The 23,407-nt window shown below is 45.9% G+C and overlaps 1 protein-coding gene across 3 annotated transcripts in view; it reads right to left on the bottom strand.

The window, feature by feature from the left end:
* RCE1 (Ras converting CAAX endopeptidase 1) overlaps positions 1 to 3,957 on the bottom strand; it is a 289,886-nt gene extending 285,929 nt beyond the window's left edge. The window contains exons 1-2 of one of the 3 annotated variants that reach the window (XM_077457273.1): positions 3,778 to 3,957; positions 3,491 to 3,593 (exon numbers count right to left, since the gene is read on the bottom strand). In XM_077457273.1, the coding sequence (XP_077313399.1) occupies positions 3,491 to 3,593; positions 3,778 to 3,899 (225 nt within the window). In that variant the 5' untranslated portion in view covers positions 3,900 to 3,957. The remainder of the gene's footprint in view (positions 1 to 3,490; positions 3,594 to 3,777) is intronic. The other 2 variants (XM_077457265.1, XM_077457257.1) reach the window with 2 other exon arrangements.
* Positions 3,958 to 23,407: the final 19,450 nt, after the last annotated feature.

A 23,407-nucleotide genomic window follows, 5' to 3' on the forward strand; every position in this document is an offset into this window, starting at 1 on the left:
ATCGGTGAGTTGCACCAACACGACACTACACAGTAGAACATGCCAGGCACACTCACACCCCCCCTTCACCCCCGATCACCCCCCCAATTACCCCTGCCCCCCCAGTCACAGTGACACCAACTGCATTTTTTTTTTTGCATTGGTGTCATTTGTGACTGTAATAACTGTTAAGGCAGTTAGGGTTAGCCCCCTTTAGTTCTAATGTACCCCCCTAACCCCCCGTCGCCAGTGTCACTAAGGCTGGGTTCACATTGCAGCGGTTTATGAGAACGGATGTGATTCGCACCGCACTGCAGTGCAAATCACATCCAATCTCTGTGCGATTCGAGTTCAGCCATACAGATAGTATGGCTGAATTCGCGCCGCACCCGCCGCAAATTCGCACGGGACCCTTTTTTTGGTCCGCAGCAGAATCGGATCGCATGGGTGTTCACACCATGCGATCAGAGTTTGCAGATCACACTGCGATATGCGAACTGATCTGGGGGTGTCATTAACATTTCACTGACACTCCCAGCAGTTCGCATAGGGCAGTGTGAACTGCCGCCGGGAGGCATGCGATGCGGGAACCCGCCGCGGATTCGTGGCGTTCCCGCATCGCTCCAGTGTGAACCCAGCCTAATAAGCGATCGTTTTTCTGATCGCTGTATTAGTGTCACAGGTGACGCTAGTTAGGCAGGTAGGTATTTAGGTTCGCCGCAGCTTTTTATAGCGCCAGGGACCCCCATATACTACCGCATAAAGCCCCCTGATTGCCCCCTAGTTAACCCTTTCACCAGTGATCACCATATAACTGTTACAGGTGACGCTGGTTGGTTTAGTTATTTTTTTATAGTTTCAGGGCACCCGCCAGTTATTACCTAGTCTCACTAGTGTACCCCTAAATTTAGGGGTGTCTACTTTCCAAAATGGGGTCATTTGGGGGGGGTTTGTGCCATCTTGGCATTTTATGGCCTTCAAAACTGTAACGCCCTTAGAAAGCCTGAAGGCGGTGCTTGGTTTTTGGGGGGCCCCGAACGCGGCTAGGCTCCCAAAAAGTCCCACATATGTGGTATCCCCGTACTCAGGAGAAGCAGCAGAATTTATTTTGGGGTGTCATTTCACATATGCCCATAGCATGTGTGAGCAATATATAATTTAGTGACAACTTTGTGAAAAAATAAATAAATAAATAAAAGTTTGTAATTTTCCCACAACTTGTGGCAAAATATAAAATATTCCATGGACTCAACATGCCTCTCAGCAAATAGCTTGGGGTGTCTACTTTCTAAAATGGGGTCATTTGTGGGGGTTTTGTGCCATCTTGGCATTTTATGGCCTTCAAAACTGTAATAGGTAGTGAGAAGTGAAATCAAAAATTTACGCCCTTAGAAAGCCTGAAGGCGGTGCTTGGTTTTCGGGGCCCCGTACGCGGCTAGGCTCACAAAAAGTCCCACATATGTGGTATCCCCGTACTCAGGAGAAGCAGCAGAATTTATTTTGGGGTGTCATTTCACATATGCCCATAGCATGTGTGAGCAATATATCATTTAGTGACAACTTTGTGTAAAAAAAAAAAAAAAAATTTGTCATTATTCAATCGCTTGAGGCAAAAAAATAAAATATTCAATGGGCTCAACATGCCTCTTATCAATTTCCTTAGGGGGTCTACTTTCCAAAATGGGGTCATTTGGGGGGGTTTTGTACTGCCCTGCCATTTTAGCACCTCAAGAAATGAGATAGGCAGTCGTAAACTAAAAGCTGCGTAAATTCCAGAAAACGTACCTTAGTTTGTAGATGTGACAACTTTTGCGCAAACCAATAAATATACAGTTATTGACTTTTTTTTTTACCAAAGACATGTGGCTGAATACATTTTGGCCTAAATGTATGACTAAAATTGAGTTTATTGGATTTTTCTAATAACAAAAAGTAGAAAATATCATTTTTTTTCAAAATTTGCGGTCTTTTTACGTTTATATCGCAAAAAATAAAAATCGCAGAGTCAGTCAAATACCTTTAAAAGAAAGCTCTATTTGTGGGAAAAAAAGGACGCAAATTTTGTTTGGGTACAACATTGCATGACCGCGCAATTACCAGTTAAAGCAGCGCAGTGCCAAATTGTAAAAAGACCTCTGGTCATTGACCAGCAAAATGGTCCGGTCTGAAAGTGGTTAAGTGGTTAAACTCCCTCCATTTACACTGGTTGAAAGCTTGGCAGACTGCCCAGATTATTTGTTTACACAAGAAGTTCTATCCCTTTGATCTAAGAAGGAAGAGTTAGTTACAATGTTTCAAGTTCTAAACTTGGCAGATTGCCCGGGATGCTTTCTTTTGGCAGCTGAGTGAGCAGATAATCTCTCCACTTGTTTATATGAAAGAATCGCCTACTCTCGGCGGAAAAGATTGTCAGGGGAGGTGAATCGAGATTGTGTTTTTTTAACGATTAATTGTGCAGCTCTAGTACAGATGTTAATTTTGCAACATTTGTGTCCATTAAAGTGGTTGTAAAGGCAGAAGGTTTTTATCTTAAGTCATTGCGATAAAAAACCTTCTGTGTTCAGCAGCCCCCCTCAGCCTGCCTAATACTGAGCCCCATCTCGACCCAGCGATGTTGCACAATCTGGGGACTCTCCCTCATTGGCTGAACAGCAACACGAGCCATTGCCACAGAGCAGGTAAGTATAACATGTTTGTTATTATATAAAAAAATAAATAAATAAATTTAAAAAAAAAACGCACACTTTAAATGTTTTGCCCCCCTGAAGCTTAATTGACCCATGTTCGGTCTGTGGACAGGCATGCGTAAGCTAATACCTCAGATATGTCACATACACAGACCTTTTCCTTTTTTTTTTTTATTCAGACCTAGACACACTCAGAGGTAACTGGATGTAAATGGACGCATGACCATTTTTATATATATATATATATATATATATATATATATATACACATACATACACAGTGTTTATAGATCTGCCTGAAAACTCAGTCAGATCCGATTTGATTGCCCATGCAAACTATGCATTCAGATACAGTCTAAAATAAATACCACAGATTCAGCCTAAAACGCATTTATTCTGGATGTTAGAGGTATATTAGCCCTTACCAACAGGGGTGAGCTCAGGTGTGTTCAGACACAAGTTCAAACCTGCATGAACTATCACTGCAAACAGCGGTCTAGGCACCATCTCTACATTTACACACACCCTTTTATATGTGGGGCTGGGAATGCTATGGCCACTTATGATTGGTCGTCAAGCTCATCCCTACTTACCAACACTACATATGTAAGCTATGACTTGTGCAAAGTCAAGTTTTGGAATTAAGATGCAAGTGTAACCAGCTGGGTTGTAGAGGGGGCAAAAAGAAATAAAACAACCCTGGTAAAAATACTACAAAGTTTACTGCTGCCTTCTTCAGACAAAAGGTTCTGACATCCAGCTCTCATAGTATGGAACAATAAATACGTAGGGGGACACGGATTTTGGTTTTGGCTTTTATATACCTTGATTCCAGTTAACTCCTTCCATACTGAGAGGAATAGTGGGGACAATGAGGATACAATCAGTACACTGGTAAACCTCCTCTTGATCACAGCAGGGTGGTCTCTGTATGGAAAAAAAGAAACATGTATAAGTGCACAGTTCATCAGTGACATCTCAGGATGGAATCCAGGGAAAGTTTCCTCTCACTTCCCTGACAAGTATCTAGTTTCATGTGGGCTAATCTCTCTCTCTCTGTCTCCTCTATGGTCTCCATATTGTTACCCCAGCAGTCCACCTAGAGCCATACCTGGGAAGGTCACTCTTCCATACATACAAGCTGCCTACATAAGAACATGCCAGTGTGAGACAGCAGAGTATAGACACCCTGCACAGCCCAGAGTCAGGATCCCCTTCATGATTCTCAGACATGGCTGCCACAGCTAGTAGCTACTGTGATATATGAGAACAAGCATCCTCGGCATCCCTTTAGATGGGGGATGTTTCATGCTCTTCCCTGCTAGCCACTAGGGGACAGATACTTTTTACAGTGACTCTGTTTAGGGATGAGCTCAGGGTGTGTTCGCAATGCATGCTCCACATGCAGGCCCGCCAGGAAGTCGGTGCAGCGCTGCGCTAATCACAGTCAGTGAGACATTGCCCGATTTCTGCAGCCGCGCATTGGGGCAATGTCTCACTGCCTGTGATTAGAGCAGTGCTGCGCTAACTTCCTGGCGGGCTCTGCACGTGGAGTATGCGAACACGCCGGAGCTCATCCTTAACTCTGTTTTGAGAGCATTTGGGGGCTGCCATTGCTGACCTCTGCTTTAACAATGTTGTTTTGCTGTCATGCTGATGCATGGTACAAGTCTTTGACCTGTACCAAATATAGAGATAAGAAATGCTGGCACTTTTGTATCCAGGTAAAAGCTAGGTTCACACAGGCTGTAGTTTCTACCCCCCTCTGAAAAGCAGTCTGCATTGGATTGCTTTTCAAGAGAAGTATAACTAAATGATTTTTTATGGAACTAATGTGCTGTGACAGTGAGCACCCCAAAGCTAATTAACCCACTGCATACCAGAAGTCCAGCAGATAAGATTTCTCCAGGATTCAGCTGCATGCACGATGTGGGACATATGTAATTACAGGTAAGTGATGTCACTGAAGCTGTAGAGATAGGGGCGTTGCTAGATCTGCAAAGGATCTGGGGCTAGAGCCCATAGCAGCGATCGCCAGCCTTTTTGCAGGCCCGGGGGGGGGGGGGGGGGGAATGCACGCCTGTGGTAAGCAATTCTTTGCAGGTAAAGAGAGGCTGGTGGCATTTCAATCATCATGGCACCATGGTTGATATGGTGTCAGGGTGATCGCAGCACATTGTTTCTATTGTTACATTGTAATATATAATGAAGTGGTTCAACTCACCATAATGCAAAATCAGTGGGAGCCCTGGGCGTGTCACTTGCCACCGTTGCCTGTCACCAGGTGCAGCTTTTTAGCTTGCCACTGTCACCTGCCACTAGATGTGGATTGTCACTTGCCACATCACCTGCCACTATTTGCAGATTGTCACTTACCACCATTTGCAGATTGTCACTTGCCATGTCACTTGCCACCATTTGCAGATTGTCACATCACTTGCCACCATTTGCAAATTGTCACCTGCCACTAGGTGTGGGTTGTCACTTGCCATGTCAGCCAGTGCCACCAAATGTGCCTTGTCGTTGAATTGGGGGCAGGCTGGCAGCACTGGTCTATTTATTGAGGGCAGGAGAGCAGAGATGCGGGGCGGGCAGTGAGAGATGATGTAATCAGGGCCAGATTAAGAACATCATGGGCCTGGTGCTGAGGATTTTGGTGGGGCCTTTTATAAACAATAAATAAATAAAAATGCAAACTATTTTTTGTTATAACAAATTAAATTAAAGAGAGAGAGGGAGGATGAGAGAGAGAGAGAGAGAAAGGGGATGAAAGAGATGTGAGGGGTAAAGGAGGGAGGATGAGAGAGAGAGGGGGGGATGAGAGAGAGAGAGAGGATGCACAAGAGCATGTGTAGGAATGACATCAATGCAGCCTGGCCAAGGCAAGTGACCGAAGGCACAGAACCCAGAAGGAAGACCGGGTGAAGATGGAAATGCCCGGGCCCCGCCGGATTGATCACAGCACAGCACCGGAGGGCTCAGTCTGACAATTTAAGTGTGCCCTAATGTGCTAATATGCTGGGCATACTTGTACATTATGGCATAACATACCCCAGGGCCTCTAAAAAGTAGTACTGTTAGAAAAGTTTACTACCGCTTTAATATCACAGGAGCCTTTCATGGGGCCCCCTACTGACCCTGTGGCCCTTGGGCAGTGCCTAAGTGCATAGTTGTCAACATTTCAAAAATATTTTCAGGGACGCTTTTTTTACAAGTGCTATATTTAGAGTAGCTGACACCCCCTATGTCCCTCTATACATCACAATAGTAATTACAAAATGAAATAAGTACTAATAATGGGGCAGAACAAATATGAGGACTGTGAGATTTCCTTTAGTTGAACTGACAAAAGTGTGCCCATTCTAGAGCTGGTAACATTGAGGATATTCAGTATAATTTTAAAGAACAGTTTTTGTGGGTAAGAGGCATAGGGGAGGAGTATGGATGGTATAAAAGTGGGAAGTATGTGCAGGTGAGGGAGAGGAATGTGGAGGGTCTAACAGTGGGCACTATGTACATGAGAGGAGTGCAGAGGGTATGGCAGAAGGCACTATGTACAGGAGAGGAGTGTGAAGGGTATGACAGTGGGCAGTATGCACAGCAGAGGAGTGTAGAGGGTATGACATTGGGCACTATGTATAAGAGAAGAGTGTGGAGGGTATGACAGTGAGCAATATGTACAGGAGTGTTGAGGGTATGACAGTGGGCACTATGTACAGGAGAGAAGTGTGGAGAGTAGGACAGTAAGCAGTAATTACAGGAAAGGAGTGGTGAGGGAGGGTATGACGGTGGGCACTATGTATAGGAGAGGAGTATGGAGGGTATGACAGTGAGTAGTATGTACAGGAGAGGAGTGTGGAGGGTATGACAGTGGGCACTATGTACAGGAGAGAAGTGTATGACAGCGGGCACTATGTACAAGAGAGGAGTGTGTAGGATATGACAGCGGGCGTTATGTATAGGAGAGAAGTGTGGAGGGTATGACAGTGAGCAGTATGCACAGGAGAGAAGTGTGGAGAGTATGACAGTGGGCACTGTATGTATAGGAGAGGAGGATGAAGTAATCTGGGAAGGAAAAATGTAAAGGTTTGTGGAAGGAAGTTTAGGGACTGCGTAGTGGTTAAGCGGGCCATACATGGATTGAAATTACACCAATTAAGCAGAGACCAGCCATAGTTGATCTATGTATGGGCTAGCTGGTTTTAACTGACTTGAGTACAACCAGCCTGTCAGGTTTTCCCCAAAACAATCAGTGCTGCCAGCTATAGTTAGCAACACTAATCATTGTATTCACTGGCAGAACACAATAATACTGCGGGAGTGATTGCCCCATTCACAGGTCAGCAGGTGAGAGGGTGTGTGGGGACAGGCTGGGGAGAGATACTAGTCAGTCCCTGGGTAGGCACTAGTTAGTATCAGAGCCAGACACACACAGGTTACATACGCCACGATCGTTAGAGCGAGAGCGATAATTCTAGCACTAGACCTCCTCTGTAACTCTAAACATGTAACCTGTAAAAACATTTAAAGCATCGTTTAGTACACAACAAAAAATTGTGCTAACTTTCGTGTTTTTTTTTATGAATGAAACTGTTTCTTTCCAAAAAAAAAGTTTGAAAAATGTCTGCGCAAATATCGTGTAACATGAAAAGTTACAAAGACCACCATTTTATTCCATAGGGTGTCTGCTAAAACAATATATAATGCTTGAGGGTTCTGAGTAATTTTCTAGCATAAAAAAAAAAATATTTTTACATGTAGGAGAGAAGTCTCAGAATAGGCCTGGGTGGCATTGTTACTAAATATATTTTGAATACTGTTTGAACATTTTTAGTTCACATTGGGTATCTTTCAGGTGGTAGGGGTTTTTTTGATACATTTTTTTGTTATTTAAAAAAAAAAATTCTCACAGGCAAGTAGGTGTTATAGCCTAGCGCTTGAGTCTGGCATTTTAGATAAAAAGTAGAGTTAGTGCAACCCATGCTATATATATATTCCATTTAGACTAGGTGGCAAGGGGTTAATTATCATAAGTAATATACAAATAATTATTGTAAGCACTGTGAGTTCATCCTCTCAGTCTGCTGCAGTGTTCCAGCTTGTATTTAAACTGGCCGCTCTGTATGTAGCTTCTGACAGGCTGCGCAAGGAGCCCCGTATCTCTGGAACCATAGATGATAGCAGCCCCATATTTTACCCAGTGCTGGAGTGCGTCTTTAGCTACCTACCCCCCAAATTTGGGGTCTCTGTGACTCCTGATCGCCGAGCTACAATCCTCGAAATCGATCTTTTTTTTTTTTTTGATTTTTTTTTTTTGGGGGGCAAATGGGCCTATCTTAAGAGAGGGGCCTGGAGCTGCAGCTCCAATAGCCCCTATGTTAATCCGGCCCTGGATGTAATCTCTCTGCTCCCCGCTACAGCTCCGACATTTAAGAGGCCCGCGCTGTGAGGGCGGAAGAGAGCTGATGTGTGGTGGGCAGTGAGAGATGATGTCCTCTCTCTGCTGCCCGGCGCACATCACTCCCACGTTGAAGTGGCCCGGCTGTGAGGGCGTAAGAGTGGTGACGAGCGGGCGGAGAGAGATGTTCGTCTGCCCACTCATCTCTCCTCCACCTCCAGTGCCGCCCGCCATAGCCATGACCCACTGAGACTCAGGGCTATGGGCTCCACAGTCGGGGCTCCAGCCTCGATAGCCACCCCCTGGCGACGCCTATGTGTAGAGAGCAAAATTTAAAAAACTTAGCTTAAAAGATGAACTTCACTGACAATGAAGCCAACAATGATGACTTAGCAGCTACAAGTAAAAAGCACATATTTACCAGCCCCAGACGTCCAGTGTCTTTACTAGCACCTATAGATCGCTGATTTTGTTCCCATGTTGCCATCTTGGATTCCAGAGCTGCGCGTGACTTTATGACCACTCACAGCCGGCCCTCTTACTGATGCTGTGTGAGATACAACAGCTGGCAGAGATGGTCCCTGATATGAGATGAATTCCAGGAAGATGTCTTAGACTCTAATGCCACATACACATGATCAGACTATCCGGGCAAACAAACCGCCGGACTTTCCGAACGAGCGGACATGCCCACACATGAACTGACTTTTCCGGCGGACTAGGTCCCAGCATCCCCCGGGACTGTGACGACATAAGGGGTGGGGTCACATGTGACATCACCCGGTGACCCCGCCCCTTATGCCTATATAACTCTCCGCACAACGCGCCCCTGGCATTACAATCGGAGAGAACGTTGTGTCAACATCGGGAGAAGAAAGAAGAAGAAGAAGGCAGTGGCGAATGAGAAAACCGGGCCAACACTAGTAAAAGAGCTGGAAGAAGATAGCGGAGGAGCCCAGCAGTAGAACAGAAGTGCGAGGAGAAGTCGGAAGAAGACCCCCGAAGTTGAAAGAAGACCCCTGGACGGCGGCGACAGCGAAGGAGAAAGCCGGGCTCCTCCGCTAGCAAAAGAGCGGCAAAAGAGCAGAAGATAGCGGAGCCCGACGAGAAGACCCCCGAAGTCAGAAGAAGACCCCGGAGCTGACTAATAAACTACTTTAAAAACCTGTGTTGTGTGTTTTTTACATCTTACCCCATACTCATTCACATAGGGTGGGGGCCGGAATCTGGGGGCCCCCTTATTAAAGGGGGCTCCCGGATTTCGATAAGCCCCCCCCCCGCCCACAGACCCCGACAACCAACGGCCAGGGTTGTCGGGAAGAGGCCCTTGTCCTCATCAACATGGGGACAAGGTGCTTTGGGGTGGGAGGGCCACAGGGCCCCCTTCCCCAAAGCACCCCCCGCATGTTGAGGGCACACGGCCTGGTACAGTTCAGGAGGGGGGGGCGCTCGCTCGTCCCTGCCCCCTTTCCTGATCGGCCGGGTTGGACTTTGGGGGGACCCCCATGCCGTTTTTTCGGCGTAGCAGTGGGGGCATGTCCTATGCCTACATGCTTTTGCTATTAGGTGTCCCTCATTCCCATCTCAAAAAGTTGGGAGGTATGGTTCTACCCCGTTTCAGCCGCACTTAAAAGTATAACAGGGACAGGGATGGGGGAATTTGAATAATGACATGTAATATTTGTGAGAGAAGATCCACTTTAAAGTACTTTTACAGCAATATAAATACTTTAATGTGCATAGTCTGGTTCATGTTAAAATAGAACTAAAGGCAAAACTTTTTTTTTTTTAATAGAGTAAGGGGGGGGGGGTGTAACATTGGGGAGCTTTCCCTACAGTTCCTGTCCCATAGCCAAATTAGGAGGTGAGAGGGAATCCTCACAAATTTGCACCCCCCCCCCCCCCCACCAGAACTCATTTCCTCATTGGAAAATGTCCTATCACTTTTCTGGGGACAACCCACAATTTGGGATTTTTTTCACTTTTAATAATAAATAAGAGAAGGTGAATCTCCCTAATATAAGACTAATAGGTGTTAAAAACCCATCTCCTGCCTTTGGTTCTATACATATATAAGTGATATAGCCAAACTAAGTGTAAACGAATGATAATTATCTATAACTGTGTACTGTACTGACACCTCTTCTACTACGTTCCCATACAGGAGGCACAGCACACTCAGAGAAGGAGGGGGCAGGCAAGTCTAAAGGAAAGCAGGGGGTGCCGTTTTAAGTATTACTGGCTCCTTCATCCTGGAACGGTGTAGTGTCATATTTTGCTCACCATCATAGAATGCTCCGGAAGTGACGTTGCGGCCAGAAATTTTACACTGCGCATGCGCGATGCGTTCCAAATGCTTGCACTATACGTTCCAGAGGATTTCCGACAATGTAGTTCAGTGAAACCGTCAGATAATGTCACGGGAGAGAGGGGAGGTAATCGTGACATTAACTTTAGACAGAGCAGAGAGCGGCGAAGAGAGAGCGGGTAACTGTGGCTCAGGGAGGGGATTACCTCCCCTCACTTCTCTGACATTATCTGACGGTTTCACTGGTCTGCATTGTCGCAAATCATTTAGAACACATGGCGCAAATGTTTGGAACGCATCGCGCATGCGCAGTGCTAAATTTCTGCCCGCAACGTCACTTCCGGAGCATTCTATGATGGGGAGCAAAATATGACACTACAACGGCTCGCCTAATCTGACGAACACTGGGACATATGACAAACACGGCAATAACCAATAGGAATGCAGCTTTGTAAATCTTCCCCACGATGGTCAACCCACTGCCGCAGAAACGAGGTTTAATGTAAGAACCAATTAGAATACACCACTTGCTCCAATCCCCTTCAAGCAACGTCAGCCTGCCCTCTCAAACAATGAAATTACAGCAAGCGCTTTCATTTGGCTGTGTTATCCCAAACGGCGGGCCGTTGTAGTGTCATATTTTGCTGCTTATCACAGAATGCTATGGAAGTGAGGTTGCCGCCAGAAATTGCGTACTGCGCAAAGCGTTCCAAACACTCGCGCCGTGCGTTCCAACATAGTTTAGGCAATACAGTTCAGCGAAACCATCACATAATGTTACAAAAGTGACGTTCCAGACAACACAAACACTGGGCCGTGCGTTACAACACTAATACTTCCCTTGTTACTTAGTATCATTTTTTACCAACCATGCTGAGCTACGTGCGGTGTTAGGTTCTGCATTGCTGGGACTTGTAGTGCCTATCCTGAGCTACGTGCGGTCTTAGGTTCTGCATTGCTGGGACTTGTAGTGCCTATGCTGAGCTATGTGCAATGTTAGGTTCTGCTTTGCTGGGACTTGTAGTGCCTATCCTGAGCTACATGCTTCAATGTTCAGTGTCCTCATCCTTATCCCCCTGCTTCAATGTTCAGTGTCCTCATCCTTATCCCCGTGCTTCAATGTTCAGTGTCCTCATCCTTATCCCTGTGCTTCAATGTTCAGTGTCCTCATCCCCATCCCCCTGCTTCAATGTTCAGTGTCCTCATCCCTACCCCCGAGCTTCAATGTTCAGTGTCCTCATCCTTATCCCCGTGCTTCAATGTTCAGTGTCCTCATCCTTACCCCCGTGCTTCAATGTTCAGTGTACTCATCCTTATCCCTGTGCTTCAATGTTCAGTGTCCTCATCCCTATCCCCGGGCTTCAATGTTCAGTGTCCTCATCCTTATCCCCCTGCTTCAATGTTCAGTGTCCTCATCCGTATCCCCATGCTTCAATGTTCAGTGTCCTCATCCTTATCCCCCTGCTTCGATGAGGACACTGAACATTGAAGCATGGGGATCAGGATGAGGACACTGAACATTGAAGCTCGGGGATAGGGATGAGGACACTGAACATTGAATCAGGGGGATAAGGATGAGGACACTGAACATTGAAGCCCGGGGATAGGGATGAGGACACTGAACATTGAAGCACAGGGATAAGGATGAGGACACGGAACATTGAAGCTCGGGGATAGAGATGAGGACACTGAACATTGAAGCCCGGGGATAGGGATGAGGACACTGAACATTGAAGCACAGGGATAAGGATGAGGACACTGAATGCTGAAGCCCGGGGATAGGGATGAGGACACTGAACATTGAAGCCCGGGGATAGGGATGAGGACACTGAACATTGAAGCATGGGGATAGGGATGAGGACACTGAACATTGAAGCACAGGGATAAGAATGAGGACACTGAACATTGAAGCTCGGGGATAGGGATGAGGACACTGAACATTGAAGCAGGGGGATAGGGATGAGGACACTGAAGCACGGGGATAGGGATGAGGACACTGAACACTGAAGCACGGGGATAAGGATGAGGACACTGAACATTGAAGCACAGGCATAGGGATGAGGACACTGAACATTGAAGCAGGGGGATAAGGATGAGGACACTGAACATTGAAGCATGTAGCTCAGGATAGGCACTACAAGTCCCAGCAATGCAGAACCTAAGACCGCACGTAGCTCAGGATAGGCACTACAAGTCCCAGCAATGCAGAACCTAACACCGCACGTAGCTCAGCATGGTTGGTAAAAAATGATACTAGGTAACAAGGGAAGTATTAATGTTGTAACGCATGGCCCAGTGTTTGTGTTGTCTGTAACGTCACTTCCGTAACATTATGTGATGGTTTCGCTGAACTGTTTTGCCGAAACTCTGTTGGAACGCACGGCACGAGTGTTTGGAACGCTTTGCGCATGGGCAGTACGCAATTTCTGGCAGCAACGTCACTTCCGTAGCATTCTGTGATAGGCAGCAAAATATGACACTACAGGGGAAAGTGGACATCTTGTTACGCCCACCGGAGTTTTGCATTTGTAGCAAGACTTATTTTTAACAGTAAAGTGAGTTTATATAGTGAAATACAGTACTTAGAACTCCGTCTGACTGGTTAGATGTTGCATTTTAAAAGCAGTGGCAAGCCTACTCATCTCATAGGTTTGCTAATCTGACAGAACACCTCTGCTTTTAAAATTCAGCATCTAAACATTCACATGGAGTGCTAAGTACTGTACTTCATTCACTATGTAAACTCACTGTTAAAAATTAGTGTAAAATGCAAAACTCCTGTGGGTGTAACAAGATGTCAGTTTTCCCCCTTCTCAGTGTATCTTTACTATAGAGGGTGTAGCATACCTCCCAACTTTTTGAGATGGGAACAAGGGACACCTATTAGCGATAGTATGTAGACATAGGACACACCCCCTGCTACGTCCCTGGAAAGGAGAATTCTACATAAAAATGATTTGTTTAACCCACAAGTGTTTTTTTGTTTTTCCTACTACTATTTCTTTTTACTGGCTATTGAAATTTACAAATGCAGGAATTTAGAAATTGGATGAAATGTTTAGCACTGGGAAACGCTTTTTGAAGGATAAATAGTGAATTTTATATACAACTATATATAGATCACACCAAAATGAGGGACAGAGGGACTTTGTTCTAAATCAATACCTCAAAATCAGGGACAGTTGGGAGCTGTGGTGTAACAAGATGGCGGCAAAGGAACATTACTTCCGTTATCATTTCTGATGGGTCGCCATATCTGCAGGAACACCTCCAACTTATGAAAATCTTCAACCTCGTCACTTCAGTGTGGCTTCATTGCAGCTTTACCACACATGTGCAGACGCTATTTTCGGGTCCAGAAAAATTATAGACTCGAGGGGGCGGGCGGAGCAGCGAGTTGCTTCATTACGGCAGCACCGCATCCAGCCCCACCCCTAACACGCCCCTAGGCTGCTCTGGAGAAGTGGGGCAGAGTATTTGTCAGGGGAGATCAGATTGCCATATTGGTGCCAGTGGAAGGGCCAAGGTCCGTGCTTCGAGAGGGGGCGGGGCCGTGAAAAGCTATGTATGTTTACGTGACCTACACTGCAGTTTAAAAAAGCCCATCAGAGATCCCCATGCCCAAGAGCTTGAAATCTATTAAAATTCCCACAGTTGTTCTTTTGATAAGTGTGCTTTTAGATAGAGCATGTCAAGCCATAGTTGTGCTCCTTGGGGATTTGCTGATCGCCCATCCGTGCTGCTGCTGGAGGGAGCCCAGGTGACCATGAATGATGGCCCTGCAGACTTGGTCATGGTTAGCGAGACCATCTCATATCCCCCACCCCTTCTCCCCTCGGGCCAGGGACCCCCCTTCTCCCCTCGGGCCAGGGACCCCCTTTCTCCCCTGGGGACAGAGACCCCTTTCTCCCCTGGGGCCTGGGACCCCATCTCTTCTGGGGGCAGGAACTTCATCTCCCCTGGAGAAAGGGATCCCATCTCCCCTAGGAATAAAGACCCATCTCCCCTGGCAATGAGGACTCCATCTCTCCGAGTGACCCCATCTTCCTTGGGGACCAAGACCCCACCTCACCTAAGAACAGGAACCTGATCACTCTGTGTGTGCCAACCTCACCACTCTGCCTAATCACTGTGTGCGTGCCAACCTCACTGCCCTGCCTGATCACTCTGAGTGTGCCAACCTCACAGCCCTGCCTACCATGTGCCCTGTGCAAGGGCCCTCCTGTGACAGCTCTTATCAAGACGCCACCCCCCTGTGTGCTCCCCCTACATGGATACATGGATATGCTCCCACTATACGACTGACCCCCTCTGTGTGCTCCCCCTACACGACTGACCCCTCTGTGTGCTCCCCTTACACAGGGGGACCCCTCTTTTTGCTCCCCTACATGTCTGCATACTCTGACCACCTCCTGTATCCTGTACATTTCCTCTGACCACCACCTGTATCATCTCCACATCCTCTGACCGCCTCCAGTATGCTGTGCACATCCTCTCACCACCTCCTGTATCCTGTGCGCATCCTCTCACTGCCTCCTATATCCTGTGTGCATCCTCTCACCACCTCCTGCATCCTGTACGCATCCTCTCACCACCTCCTGTACTATGTCTGCAATCTCTGACTATCTCTTGTCTTTTATCATGTCTGCAGTCTCTGAGGGGCAGTGTGAAGAGGAATCAAGTGTGGGAGCGCTGCAGGGATAGGGATTATGGGAGGAGTCTGATGTGTGTGGACTGTGGAAAGGAGACTATAGAATAAAACCCAGAGCCACCAACCTGCAGCCGTCTAACTGAGACCTGCACGGTGCACCTGAGAAGGAGGTCAGTGACAGCGGCGTCAGCCCAGTCTGAGGGGGGGTCACTGATGTAAGGGGGGAGTAAATACAATAATTTAAGGGGGCACTGATGTAAAGGTTTCTCCTTATATCAGTACCCCCCCACCTTATTCACACTGCAGAAGGTGGTTTTGGTCACCAGAGTCTCCCACCTTGCCCCTACATCAGAGTTTCTGGTATTCCCCTTTACATCAGAGTCTGCGGCATTCCCCCCTGACAGTGCAAGGGAACTCAGATGTAAAAGGAAAAGGCTTCAGAGGATGATCTAAGGAGGATCTCTGATGTAAGTGTAGTGCCATGCTCCTGAAGAGCACGCGCTATGTTTTTCAAAGTAAATACTTTACCCAAACTACAGTTTGGTTTGGGTCTATTTGTCTAAATTTGACTTCTGTGGCAGTCTGACTGGACTGCGAGATGTTCAGCCTGGCCACAGGGGGTACTCTCTCTGGTGACAGGTGTGGAACTATGGTCTAGTCAGGTGCTTAAGTTACTCTTTTTCAGAGCCAGGTCAGTGGGAGTGGCGCTCTTGCTGTGCCCTCTGGGAGAGGGGTATTTAAGATACGGACATCACGTGGTTCAGGGTTCCTGTCCAGTATGAAGTGCTGATTACATGGTCCTGATCCTCCTGACCAGCTTCCAGGAAGGCTACGGCTAGGGTGCGGTTCCACCCGACTTTAATGCCTCGGGGCTGGCTAGCCCAGGGCATGGAAACTAGAGGAGGATTCTGAGGTAGATGGGTGCCGTCTCCGGTCTGGGAGATACCCACTGAACTTCGAGCATTCCAGGGGAGGACTCTTTAGAAGAACACCACGTGTGAGTTTGGTTTTCTTAACAAGAGCCTGGAAGGGCTGAAGTAACCGAGAGAATCCGGTCTTGAGGATATCGCCAAGTAGGCTGGAAGATCTAGGTATCCTACAAGTGTTCTACAGCTTAGTTTCCTACATGTTCTACAACAACATCTGTGACAAAGTCTTTGTTCCTGAGTAAGCACCTTGTTGGCTGCTAGGCCTTGTGAGAGAGGGACTGTCCAACCTGAGTGTTCATCCAGCTGCGAATGGCTATTCTCTGGATGCAGTCAAAGTAAGCAAGTTCCTTAACGTTTATAGACTTTGACATTGAGAGTACCTGAATTCCTTTCCAATCCTCTGATCCCAAGTTAAAGACTGTTCAATGGTTGAAAATCCATTCAACTGGATCTTGAAAATCCATTCAACTGGATCTATTGTCAGTCCCAAGTTATTATTATTATTATTCAGGATTTATATAGCGCCAACAGTTTGCGCAGCGCTTTACAATATAAGGGCAGACAGTACACTTACAATACAAATCAATACAGGAGGGATCACAGGACCCTGCTTGTTAGAGCTTACAATCTACAAGGGAGGGTCAAGTTGAAACAAAAGGTAATAACTGTGGGGGATGAGCTGATGGAGAAAATGAAAATACAGTTAGGTGTGGGTCGGGTAGGCTTCTCTGAAGAGAAGTGTTTTCAGGGATCGTCTAAAAGCTAATATAGTAAGAGATAGGTGGGCAGATTGGGATAGGGCATTCCATAGGATTGGTGAGGCTTTGGAAAAGTCCTGGAGGCGAGTATGGGAGGAGGTGATGAGGGAGCAAGAGAGCAGGAGGTCTTGAGAGGAACGAAGTTACTGGGTCATCTCCCACTGGACATCCCGTAGACGTGCAACAAGGAGAAGCGGAAGGTAATGGTAAGCCCAAAAATTACCAGCAGCTCCTTCGGGGGCTAGTGCTACATAAGTCCACTGCATTCCCATTTACATCAGAGTTCCCACTTACATCTGGGTTTACAGCATTGCCCTTTACATCAGTGTTCCCCTTTACATCAGGGTTCGCAGAGTTCCCTCTTGCACTGTAAGATTAAAAGACATGGAGGCCCTGGGACATGTCCAGGGAACCCAGAAGATGCATGGGTTAGATTAGAAGAGACGGAGGCCCAGAGACACTTCCAGAGCGCACAGAGGATACATGGGTTAGATTAGAAGGGATGGAGGCCCAGAGACTTCTCCAGAGTACACAGAGAATATGTGGGATAGATTAGAAAAGTCCCCGGGGAGAAGGGGTCTCTGTCCCCAGGGGAGAAGGGGTCTCTGTCCCCAGGGGAGAAGGGGGGACTCTGTCCCCAGGGGAGAAGAGGGTCCCTGTTCCCAGGATAGAAGGAGTCCCTGTCCCCAGGTGAGAGGGCCCCTGTTCCTAGGGGAGAAGGGGGGTCCCTGTCCCCAGGAGTGGAGGGACTCTGTCTCCAGGGGAGAAGTGGGTAGTGTAAATATAAACAAAGCGAATTTCTCCCGTGCTTGTGAAAGCGTTGTTGATATAAAATGGTAGTATTTCAAAAGGAAAAAATTAATTAAAAGATGATCATGCTAGTCCCGCTGCCTAAACTAACCAGGGGTGGTACGAAGGAAGCCAGGTGGAAGAAGGAGGTGGAAGGCGCTTGATCTGACGCATTGATCAAATTGTTAGAGTTTATTCAGCCTTGAAGAACAACAAGAAAAGACTGTACAATATGGTGGACCGACATAAAAGAATCCACCATATTGTAATTGTACAGACTTTTCTTGTTGTTCTTCAAGGCTCTGATGAAGAGGGAACCCACAAAATGCGTCAGACCACCTTTAGCCCTTGTCCTTGTATGGGCATGTCTAATTCCTAATTTTAATGTGTATATTTGTAACCTAGTTTTTAGGAATATGTAGATACTTTTTGTATGCATTTATCTTTTTTGTATATGAATAAACTCTAACATTTTAGTCAATGCGTCAGTTCACGTGCCTTCCACCTCTTTATTACACCTGAGAAGGGGGGTCACTGTCCCCAGGGAAGATGGAGTGGAGAATATGGGATAGCCCTCATTCGTGGTCACCTGGGCTCCCTCCAGCAGCAGCACGCATATTTGATCAACATATTCCCAGGGAGCACAGCTGCGGCTTGACATGCTCTAAAGCACACTTATCAAAAGAACAAAGAGTAAACAGATAAACTGTATGGCATTTTAATAGATTGCAAGCTCTTGGGCACGGGGATCTCTGATGGGCTTTCTTAAACTGCAGTGTTGGTTACTTACACATACATAGCTATTCACGGCCCCGCCCCCTCTCGAAGCGCAGACCTTGGCCCTCCCACTGGCACCAATGTGTCAATCCAATCTCCCCTGACAAATACTCTGCTAATGCATGGGGCCCGCCCCCCTCCTCCAGAGCAGCCTAGGAGTGTTGTTAGGAGTGGGGCTGGATAAAAATAAGTGTGAAATGCAAAACTCCGGTGGGTGTAACAAGATGTCTGCTTGCCCCATTCTCAGTGTATCCTTACTGTGGAGGAGTACAGGGTGTAGTAAGATGGCGGAACATCACTTTCATTACAAATTCCGACAGGTCACCTAATTTGACGAAAAACCGGTGTTTCATCAGATTTGGAGACCCGTCTAAATTTGTAATGGAAGTGATGTTACATCGCCGCCATCTTGCTACAACCCTCACTCCTCCACAGTAAGGATATACTGAGAAGGGGGCAAGCGGACATCTTGTTACAACCACCGGAGTTTTGCATTTAACACTTATTATTTACATTAAACAAAGCTTATAAAGTTAAATGCAGTATTTAGAAATCCAACGGACTGTGTAGATGTTAAATTTTAAAAACAGAGGCAAACCTGCTGATCTCACGGGATTGCTAATCTGACAGAACAGCGCTGCTTTTATAATTCAACATGTAAACAGTCCGATGGATTTCCAAATACTGTATTTCACCATATATGCTCAGTTTACTGTTAAACATAACTGTGAAATGCAATACTCTGGTGGGTGTTACAAGGTGTCTGCTTGCCCCCTTCTCAGTGAATCCTTACTGTGGATGACTGCGGGGTGTAGCAAGATGGTGGCAAGAAAACGTCACTCTGTTACAAATTCTGGCGGGTCGCCTAATCTGACGAAACACCAGACACTAACTCTGTGCTCAGTGTGTAACTGATGTTCAGAAAATTATCTTTATAGGGATGGTGTATAGTGGAAGTCATCCCAAGCATTATAATGCAGATCTTTTCATTAGCTATTTAGGGTTAGTTGTACATCCAGTTCATTAAACTGTGTTATAATATACTATAAAATCACATTTTTAGATTCTGCTTGGCATTTATCAAAACTATGTAATATGGCACACCTGAACAATCCATTTGATTTATTTTATCTAATGAGGCAGACCCTGCGCTATAAAGTTGATGTTAGATCTAAAGGAGATTGTACGATCAGATTGTATAGTGTATATACTATATAGTTACATAGGTTGAAAAAAGACACCAATCCATCTAGTTCAACCAATAAAAGGGAAAAAAATCATACAATTCCATGTACACAATTTTATACCCACAGTTGATCCGGACCCCAGTAAAGCATGATCCAATTATATTCAGCAGGGGAAAAAATTCTGACAGGAGCGACAGGAATGACAGAGGAGAGCTGTGGATGATGGAGGCGCGTTAACTGATCACAGTGTCAGGGCTCAGCAGCCATGATATACCATGGTCTTTTTACGGGGGTGGGGGGGGCATAGCCAGGCAGGATCAGCCAGGTTTTCTGGTGATACAGGGGCCAAATTACACAGCACAAGCAATGTGCTGCATAACATGCTTTAAAGGGACAGGATCTTTTTTTTTTTTTTTTTTTGGGGGGGGGGGGGGGTTAACAAACACTTTAAGGAAAGAATCCAGGCCTTTTTAAAAGAAATCTACAGAGCTGACCAGAATCAGCTGTTGAGGGAGTATATTCCACATAGTTGGTGGTAGTCCCAGAGAGATTTAGGGTACCCGCCATATAGTCCCTAATAAAGGTTTAACCCCTTGATCACCCCCAGTTAACCCTTTCACTACTTGTCACTGTGGCTAGGGTTGTCCCGATACCACTTTTTTAAGACAGAGTACAAGTACCAATACTTTTTTCACGTGCTCACTGATACCGATTACCAATACTTATTTTTTTTACGATTTTTTTTCTCATATATATATATATATAAGTAGTAAGGGAGATGCACACACGGTCAGTGAAACAGGTGTGCCAGCAATCGAGTCTGTCCCAAAGACTCAATATAAAAAAGCAGAAAAGGGATTGCTGCACAAACAAAAGTAAATTTATTGATAAAATTTACATAACATCAGGTATAATTCAGGTATTCAGCTGAATACCTGAATTATACCTGATGTGATGTAAATTTTATTTATTAAAAAAAAAAAAAAAAATCTTTTTTTTTGGGGGGGGGGGGGGGGGGGAGTGGACAGTCAGTGTTTATTTTATTTCTTATTAACTTTAGAATATTTATTTATTACACTGGGGGCTTTGGTGAGATGTCAGGGGTCTAAACAGACCCCTGATATCTCCCATTTGAGACATGTAAAGGTACTGAGGACCGAGATTCCCCAGTTCCTTTCTCTGCAGCCTCAGCTGCATTGAAGATGAATGGACAGGAGACAGCGGCTCATCTCCATTCATAAACTGAAACATCATAAACACAGTTTACTCTGCTCAGTTATGAATGGACAGAGTCAATGATCACTGACTCTGTTCATTTGGAAAAAGGAAGGAGCCGGTTAAATTATATATTTACCAGCTCCTTCCTCCACTCTCCATCCTGAGAGTTCTGGGACAGGGGGGACCGGAGGAGCGCACGGAGGGGGAGCGGAGGAGGAGGACTGGAGAAGCACAAAGAAGGGGACTGGAGGACGGGGGACCGGAGGAGTGCATGGAGGGAGGAGGGGGTGGCAGAGGAGCCCACGGTGAAACGCAGAGTGGAGCCAGAGGAGGATACAGGAGACACTCAGGAACAATCGGTGTGGCGGTGAGGGAAGTTATAATCACTGATCTTCCTATGTGGCTTTTAATAAAGCAGCTGAAAGCTGCAGAGGGAAGAGGAGGAGAAGCAGCTGTCATGATTATAACTTCCCCGCAGCCACACTGATTGTTCCTGAGTGTCCAGGTATCGGACTAGGCATCGGGAGCATTTGCATGAGTACTCCTGCAAATACTCTGTATCAAGACTGATACTGATACTAGTATCGGTATCGGGACAACCCTAACTGTGGCATTAGTATAGTGTACAGATCTTTTTTCTGATCACTGTATTAGTGTCACGGGTTAGCTAGTTAGCGTCAGTTAGGTGTTAGCTTCAATACTAGACAGCGTCAGAATGTAACCCTTTGATTGCCAGTAGCGCTAACACATACGCACACACCATACACCTCCCTTACTAGAATAGTGTTTGAACGGATCAATCCCAAACCCAAGTGCAGTATAAATAGATCAGTGTCACTTACAAAACGCGCACACAAAACTACAGCATTAGAGTGATGCCCTGCTAGCACTAACAGTTCATTTTTTTGTAGCGATTCAAGCAGTCGCTGACAACCAGGGGCTCTTTTACCTGTGACTTGCACTAGCTGTACCTATAAATTTAGTGCCCAAAATGTCCAAACAGAGGTACACTAGTGAAGAGGTCTACATGTTGCTGAGCATGACAGATGAGAGCAAAGGGTAAGCCTCACTGTCAGATTCAGGCTCAGTATATGAACCTGTAGAGAGCAGCGGCACCCTGAGAGATAGCTTTAATGAAGGAGTAGTGATCCCTGCTAAGGTCAGGCGTACCCGACCCCGTTCTTCTGTTGCTGAGGTGCAACAATTGCATGGTTCCCGTATGGATCAGAGAGCCAGTACTAGTGCCACTCATCCTTCTGGTGAGCTGGCAAGCACTAGCGGCCCAGTATGTTCTGGTTGTAGACAAAGCAGCACTGCAGTAACACTTGGTGACGTGGCGAGTTCCATAAGTGCTGTTCAAACTGGTGCAGTGGCTAGCACAAGTAGTGCCCCACAGCCACCAAAAGTTCAAAGACCAGCCCATGGAGCCCTTCCCACTGCGTTTGCAAATCCTGATTGGCAGTCCACTAATTCTGCAGCGCCCGTAGTTACCCCATTCAATGGTCAACCCAGAATTCAGGTGGAAAAAGCAGATTTTAGTACCCTTAACTGTTACGAGTTGTTTTTCACGGAAGATCTCTACAGATCTATTGTGGACCAAAGCAATTTATACACTGATCAATTTATTGCCGCAAATCCAAATTTTACCCTTGCCAGAGAATTTGGCTGGAAACATAACGGTTCCCGAATTTAAGACCTTCCTCCATGGGCATTACTAAAAAGATTGAGTTACGGTCATATTGGTCCACTGACCCAATTCTCCATATAGCAGTGTTCTCTTCTTCCATGACCAGGAATCGATACGAGCAAATCTTACAGGTCATGCATTTCAATGCAATGAACTGTGTCGTCCTCAGGGTGATCCTGAATATGATTGGCTCCACAAAATTCAGGCTTTCGTAAACCACTTCAACCAATAATTTTCAGCCTTGTTTATTCCTGATCAAGTTGTCTGCGTTGATGATTCCCTGATTACGTTTTCTGGCTGCCTTGCTTTCAAACAGTTTCTCTCCAGCAAGCGTGCCAGATATGGGGTCAAGATGTATAAGCTCTCTGACAGGGCCACCGGCTATACATATAGTTTTCTGGTTTACATGGGAAAAGATAGCAGTGTGGAGCCCCCCAACTGCCCAGACTACATAGTTAGCAGTGGTAAGATTGTTTGGGACTTGGTGTCACCCTTATTCCGAAAGGCTTTGGTCTATGCCCCAAAAAAATCCAAAGCTTATACCACTATTCGCATTATAACTCGCTATTGCGAACAACACTTGCAGATCAGAAGGATCGTGGACAAATACTGGCATCTTTTGAGTATGTACCCTGATAATGACCCTTTTGTGTCGAATAAACCGGCTATCGCATATAGAAGGACCAAATCAATCGATGACCAGTTAGTCCACAGCAAATTCAAAGGTGGTGCTAGAAAAGATCTGTGTAAATATCCTGGCACTTTCCGCTGTGGCACGTGCAATTATTGTCAATTCATGTGGACGGAAAAGAGGGTATGCCTACCCAAGGACATTGCCTTGGGGTCGACATGTTACGGTTGTACACAATGGCAGATTCCCTCGCATTCAATTTCTTATATTGGATAGAATTCACCCCCTCTTCATATATATATATATATATATATATATATATATATATATATATATATATATATATATATATATATATATATATATATATATATATAATTATAGTATTTTTTTTTTATTTCTGTTACT

This window comes from Lithobates pipiens, unplaced genomic scaffold (genome assembly GCF_037356315.1).
Source record: "Lithobates pipiens isolate NorthernLeopardFrog02 unplaced genomic scaffold, aLitPip1_a1.2 Scaffold_10, whole genome shotgun sequence".
NCBI classification, from domain to species: domain Eukaryota; kingdom Metazoa; phylum Chordata; class Amphibia; order Anura; family Ranidae; genus Lithobates; species Lithobates pipiens.